This window comes from Mustela nigripes, chromosome 11 (assembly GCF_022355385.1).
Source record: "Mustela nigripes isolate SB6536 chromosome 11, MUSNIG.SB6536, whole genome shotgun sequence".
Taxonomy (NCBI): Eukaryota; Metazoa; Chordata; class Mammalia; order Carnivora; family Mustelidae; genus Mustela; species Mustela nigripes.
Window position 1 is genome coordinate 16,835,735 of NC_081567.1, and position 6,480 is coordinate 16,842,214.

A 6,480-nucleotide genomic window follows, 5' to 3' on the forward strand; every position below is an offset into this window, starting at 1 on the left:
GGGGGGGGGATGGGGTGGACTTTATTTTACTGATTTTGAGCCTGTTGGGAAAAAATGTTAATTAGCTGGTCAAACCTGTGATTTCACTGATGATTCCTTGGGATGAGGCCGTGTAGAAAAAGTGAATCAATTTCAAAGAAAATCATAAGCAAAAAAAAAATGTATATTAGCGGAGTCTAGACACGGCCGAGTGTAGACACGGTCTCTGTTGGAAGAGACTGAAAGGGGAGAAGTTTGGGCCCAGCACAGAATGAACACGGAATGATCATCAGAGTAACAATGACAAGAAAACAGAGCAGACCTGCTCCGTGTGAGCCAGCAGGCGGAATGGGTGGCATTCGGGCCCCCGGGCAGCAAAAACAAGGAGACAAATCTCAGCTCTAAGGAAGGAAGCACCTTTCTGCAGCCGGAGCTTTCTGGCACAGGATGGGGTGGGGCTCACAAGGAGTGAGGAATGGGGGGGGCTCCCCTGGGAGGGGCGGCCCCTCCAGCCCGACAGAGGGCCCTCCGTCTCATCTTCCTCCCACCGGTTCTAGCTATTTCTGTTTGCTCACACCTCCTGCGCCCCAGGACCCTGGAGGGGAAGAGGAGGCAGAGACCTCTGCTCGGCAGCCTCTGATGGGCAGCGAGGCTCCGGAGTCAAAGCCAGGTAGGAGACCCGGGAGTCCCTCGGAACCATCACTCTGTCCCCAGAGGGGCGGTAGCCTTTCCTCTCTGTGGCGGATGCGGTCGGGAGGGCAGGTGGACAGCAGTGCTGGTTGTGGGAAGAGCCAGTCGCATTCGTCTACTAAAGAGCTACACGCTGGGCGCCGGAGTGGCTCAGTCGGTTAAGTGTCTGGTCCTAGAGTGCATTTCAGCCCATCCTCTCAGGTTTGAGGGATCGAGCCCCGCCTTGGGCTCCACACTGAGCGTGGAGTCTGCTTGAGAGTCTCTCTCTCCCTTTACCCCCCCCCTCACATTCTCTCTCTCTCTCAAAAATAAATAAATCTTTAAAAAAAGAAAAAAGAACTGCTCAGTGAGTACTTACCTTGTGCTGATTTTTTTTTTAAGATTTTATTTATTTATTTGACAGAGATCACAGTAGGCAGAGAGGCAGGCAGAGAGAGAGGAGGAAGCAGGCTCCCTGTGGAGCAGAGAGCCCCATGCAGGGCTCGATCCCAGGACCCTGGGATCATGACCTGAGCCGAAAGCAGAGGCTTTAACCCACGGAGCCACCCAGGCGCCCCACCATGTGCTGATTGATGAGCCCTGTAGGGACCGGGTGACAGATGAGGAAGGGGGCCCATTCATAAACAAGTAGCTGAATCAGAAAGATGTTATTTTTTAAGTTTTGGTAAGTGCTGGCCAGACAGAAAGCAGGGATTGCTGCTAGGAACTTGGGCGGGGGGGATAGAGAAGGGCCCCACCTAGAGACCATGGTCTGTGAAGGCCTTTTGGAGGAGGGGTCATTGGGCTGAATTTTGAGAGACAAGGAGTCAGGTCGTAGGCCAGGGGAACAGCATGGGCTAAGATCCTGAGGTGGGAAGGAGCTTGAATGTTCGAGAAGCAGAAGGAAGGGGCCACTGTGAACTGGGTGGGTTGGAGCTGGATGGCTATCAGACAGTACAAGAGCCATGGAGACGTCCCACCTGTTAATCCCCCCCCTTTTTAAATCTGGTAAAGTTTACCAATTTAACCATTTTGGGGGGCAGAGGGAGAAAAAAAATCTTAAGTGCAGAGCCCGATGGGGGCTCGATCTCAAGACCCTGAGATCATGATCGGAGTTGAAATCAAGAGTCAGACGGACACTCAAGGGACTGAACCACGCAGGTGCCCTTTAACCATTTTTGGTTGTACAGTCCAGTGGCATTTGAGTGCATTCACGCCGAGCGTGTGAAGTGGCTGGCCCTTCCCGCCAGCCCCCCCCCCCCCCCCCCGCCGCGTCCTTGTGCCCCCCCCCCCGGCCTCCCCTCCCTCCCTGCAGAATCCAGGTCAAACCTCTCCCTTCCGGAAAGGTGGACGGTGTTCAAGGTAAGGCTGGGTGGCTCTGGCGCCCCCTGTGGCCGGTGCCCCGCTGCCGGCCGCCTACTTCAACGTCTGCTGCCTCTTGCAGGGCCTGCTGCCCTACATCGTCCCCCTGGTGGTGGTTTACTTCGCGGAGTATTTCATCAATCAGGGGCTGGTGAGTGAGGGCTGCTGGGGGTGCGGGTGGAAGGAGCCGTCGAGGCGGGGCCCCGCAGGTCTCCGACCACCTGCCCTGCCCACTCTTTGCTGCAGTTTGAGCTCCTGTTCTTCCGGAACACGTCCCTGAGTCACGCTCAGCAGTATCGCTGGTAAGAAGGGGGAGGGGGAGGGTGGCCGGACGGGCGGGGGCCTGAAGGGGAGCCCTTGAGGCTAGGGCCTGGGGGTGGCCGCGGCCACGCTGCTGAGGGGCTGCTTCCTCCTCCCTGCCCGCATGGAAGGTACCAGATGCTCTACCAGGCCGGCGTCTTTGTTTCCCGCTCCTCTCTCCGCTGCTGTCACATCCGTTTCACGTGGGTCCTGGCCCTGCTGCAGGTACCGAGCCCAGCCCTCGCTCCGTTCCCACCTTGGCTCCCAGCTTCCCAGACCCCAGGCTTGCTTCCCACTTCTCCAGGAAGTGTGTTGCTCGCCGTCAGGTTCTGAGCGCAGGGACCAGAAGGCCAGCAGGGCTCTGGCTCTGTGTAAAACGTGTGGCCTTGGGAGCCCAGCAAAACCGGGGCACAAATCCCAGCTTCCGTTCTCTGTAGCTGTGTGATGTCGGGCAGGTCCCTGAACCTGCCTGAGCCGAGATGGCCTCGTCTGTGAACCCGCCACAGCCAGCATCTACTTCTCAGGGTGGTTTGGACACACAGAGATGGGAAGTGTGTTAATCCACTGGAAGCACGCACTTAATTCTTATTTCCACGAGCCTCGGGCAGAGACACAGGCTTTCAAATAGTGTTTCTGTGGGTTTAAAAAAAAATAGTACTGTTCTTTTATTCTGGGTGGTTTGTTACAACAAAATCAACAGTGTCACAGCCAACAGGTCATTTACCACAAGGCTGGTGAGCAAAGTTAACTCCGTGTAGTGGAAGTAGCACAGTGTTGAGCGAACACACACTGTTCTGGCCCATGGTCCAACCAAAGTAGCTTCACAGAACCAGCCTTCAAGGTCATGAGTCTATAGCCCCTGGAAGTTACTGTCAAAATTAACCTTCCTTTGGTCCAGGAAAGCCCTTTTCTTTTTTTTTTTTTTTTTTTAAGATTTTATTTATTTGTCAGAGCGAGCGAGAGCAAGCACAGGCAGACAGAGTGGAAGGCAGAGTCAGACGGAGAAGCAGGCTCCCTGCGGAGCAAGGAGCCCGATGTGGGACTCGATCCCAGGACGCCGGGATCATGACCTGAGCCGAAGGCAGCTGCCCAACCAACTGAGCCACCCAGGCGTCCCAGGAAAGCCCTTTTCAATAAACTGAGTCCAGTTCTAGGATAAAAGAGTTGAAACCAAGTATAGTTTGCCCTTGACAGTTACGGCAGGACCCTGTGGCTGTCCGTCAGCTTTCTCCCTCTTGGTCTGAGTGGGGACGCCAGCCCAGGGCCTCGGACCCCGAAGGCCCCGAATCATGTCAACAATTCTGAACTCGGAGGTTCTTCATTAGATGCCACTGAAATGCATAGCTTAGGATTTTCCATAGAATGAGAGACTTAGAATCATTGAATTTCATTACAGAAAGCGCCTGGCCACGTGCTACAGACAGATGCATTAGCGGGGTGTCGCCAGTCACATGAGCATTGCTGGGATGTGTTCTTTTTTTTTTTTTTTAAGATTTTTTAAATTTTTCTGATGCAGAGAGAGACCACAAGTAGGCAGAGCAGCAGGCAGAGATAGAGGGGGAAGCAAGCTCCTCGCCGAGCAGAGAGCCTGATGCGGGGCTCGATCCCAGGACCCCAAGGCCACGACCCGAGCTGAAGGCAGAGGCCTCAACCCACTGAGCCACCCAGGCACCCTGGGGATGTGTTCTTTTAAAGGCAGATCTCTGAGCTCACCTCAGACGTAATGAACTAGAACCTTCGAGGGCAAGGCCTGTGTGGGTCACGTGATTCCCAGTGACCTGTGTGTGCAGTCAGATATGTGCGCCGCCACGGCTCAGGCCTGGGACCCTGGGGTCCTGTGGAGGACTGGGCCCCAGAGGGGAGACCTACTCCCTTGGGTGGGGTCAGAGAGTCCTCCTTAAAGACGCGAGAACGCCGTAGCCAGTTTCTCAACCTCGGTGCTGTTGACATTGGGGGTTGGATCGTTCTTTGTTGCGGGGCTGTCCCGTGCACCACAGAGCTGAGCGGTGTCCGCGGCCTCCACCCGCGGCCTCCACCCACTCCCTCCCCACTCACGACAGCCAGGAACATGTTTAGCCATTGCCAAGTGTCCCCTGAGTGGCAAAAATTACTCCCAGTCGAGAACTGCTCGTCGACACCCATAGTCTCAGTCTGGTAAAATAGCGGGGGAGGGGCGGGCCTCTCTCTTCAGGGAACCCTTGGGAGGAGGCGTGAGCGCCCAGGAGCGGGAGGGGTCCTGCTCCAAGCTGAGCCAGGAGCAGTGGGGACCAGGAGATCCCACGTGAGGGAAAGAGAACGGTGTTCCGGGGACGACCTGAGCCAAGGCACGGTTGGGAGAGTGACCTGTGGCATCTAGGGTGCCAGGACAGGCTCAGGAGAAGGCCTGCCCCAGATCCCAGGGTCTGGTAGGCCAGTGGGGTGCTGGGATTTCATCTGGGTCTGCCAGCCCTCTCCTCAGCATCTCCCAGAACCGGGGCCCCTGGATGGGACCAGCAGCCTCTGGTCCCAGTTTCAGCCCTCCCCGCCACCTGGCTCTGCAGTGCCTCAACCTGGCCTTCCTGCTGGTGGACGTGTGGCTGAGCTTCCTGCCCAGCATCTACCTCGTCTTCCTGGTCGTTCTGTATGAGGGGCTTCTCGGAGGTGCCGCCTACGTGAACACCTTCCACCAGATTGCCCTGGAGGTCAGCATGGGCCGGGGGAGGGTTGCGGGGGTGGCTGGGGTTGAGCCTCTCTGGGGAAGGCCTGGGCTGGGGCAGCTAGGACCGGAGCCTCACCCCTGCTTCTGCCCTCCGCAGACGAGTGACGAGCACCGGGAATTTGCCATGGCGGCTGCCTGTATCTCTGACACTTTCGGAATCTCCCTGTCGGGGCTCCTGGCCCTGCCCCTGCACGACTTCCTTTGTAACCTGCCTTGACACTCCGGCTTCTCAGGACACGGGACACACTAATCTGGGCCTGCGCTGACCGGCGGCCGAGTCAGACCGCAGGCGCACAGCCCAGAGCTCACCCATGAGCCCTGCCCCAGGCTTGCCTGAGCGGCTGGGGTGCAGACACACGCGGCGGTCCTGTTCTCCTTTGAGCGAGCCGGCAGTGTTCGCCCTCTCCCAGGCTGGCCTTGGGGACTTCCTTCGTGGCGTTACATCCTCAGAATAAATGCCTATTTTATTAATTGACCCCTGTGCCATTTTTCTGCTTGGAAACAAAATGTTCTTTTGTTATATGAGTAATACAAACCCACTTTGAAATATATGCAGGAGAGTATAAAGAAAGCATTTCAGCAGATTTCTACCTGGTCTTTGAGGCTTTACTTATTCATTCACTCATTCATTTATTTCATTCATTCACTGTGTGATGCAGTCTGCATTTATTTTCCTCCAACATGTAAGTTTGCAAACACAGAGGTTGAGAGAATTCCTACAATAAGCACAGGTGTGTGCACCCCTGGGGGCTGCGGGGAGCATTCTGCTACAGTTACTTTATGACACGTAACACTTCATCCAAATGAGTCTCTGATTTTCATAATGTATTTCAAGGTAGGAAGTGGAGTTTAATACCTTCCCTCTTTTTTAAAGATTTTTTAAAAAAGATTTTATTTCTTTGACAGAGATCACAAGTAGGCAGAGAGGCAGGCAGAGTTGGGGTAGGGGGAAGCAGGCTCCCCGCCGAGCAGAGAGCCTGATGTGGGGCTCGATCCCAGGACCCTGGGACCATGACCTGAGCCGAAGGCAGAGGCTTTAACCCACTGAGCCACCCAGATGCCCCTTCTTTTTTAAGATTTTATTTTATTTTTTAAAAGATCTTATTTATTTGACAGAGAGCACAAGCAGGAGGAGCAGCCAAGGGAGAGGGAGAAGCAGACTCCCCGCTGAGCAGGGAGCCGGAGGCCAGGCTTGATCCCAGGACCCCGGGATCGTGACCAGAGCTGAAGGCAGATGTCTAACAGACTGAGCCACCCAGGTGCCTCTCATTGAACAACTTTGAATATAAATCTTTTAAGGGACCCTTGGAATAATGGGTTTGAAATGCTAGTTACATATTTTTTTCCTATGAAGCATTAAAATAAACACAGACAGTCCCTGGCTTACGATGGTTTGACTTAGATTTTTCAACTTTACCATGGTGTGAAAACAAGGACCTATGGAGCAGAAGCTGTACTTCGAGTTTTGAATT

General features: G+C 54.8%; 1 protein-coding gene across 3 annotated transcripts in view; it reads left to right on the forward strand.

Moving 5' to 3' along the window:
* CLN3 (CLN3 lysosomal/endosomal transmembrane protein, battenin) overlaps positions 1–5,483 on the forward strand; it is an 11,880-nt gene extending 6,397 nt beyond the window's left edge. For all 3 annotated transcript variants that reach the window (XM_059415009.1, XM_059415010.1, XM_059415011.1), the window contains 7 exons: positions 537–649; positions 1,964–2,010; positions 2,093–2,161; positions 2,257–2,312; positions 2,442–2,535; positions 4,851–4,991; positions 5,106–5,483. In XM_059415009.1, coding sequence (XP_059270992.1) covers positions 537–649; positions 1,964–2,010; positions 2,093–2,161; positions 2,257–2,312; positions 2,442–2,535; positions 4,851–4,991; positions 5,106–5,225 — 640 coding nt within the window. In that variant the 3' untranslated portion in view covers positions 5,226–5,483. The remainder of the gene's footprint in view (positions 1–536; positions 650–1,963; positions 2,011–2,092; positions 2,162–2,256; positions 2,313–2,441; positions 2,536–4,850; positions 4,992–5,105) is intronic.
* Positions 5,484–6,480: the final 997 nt, after the last annotated feature.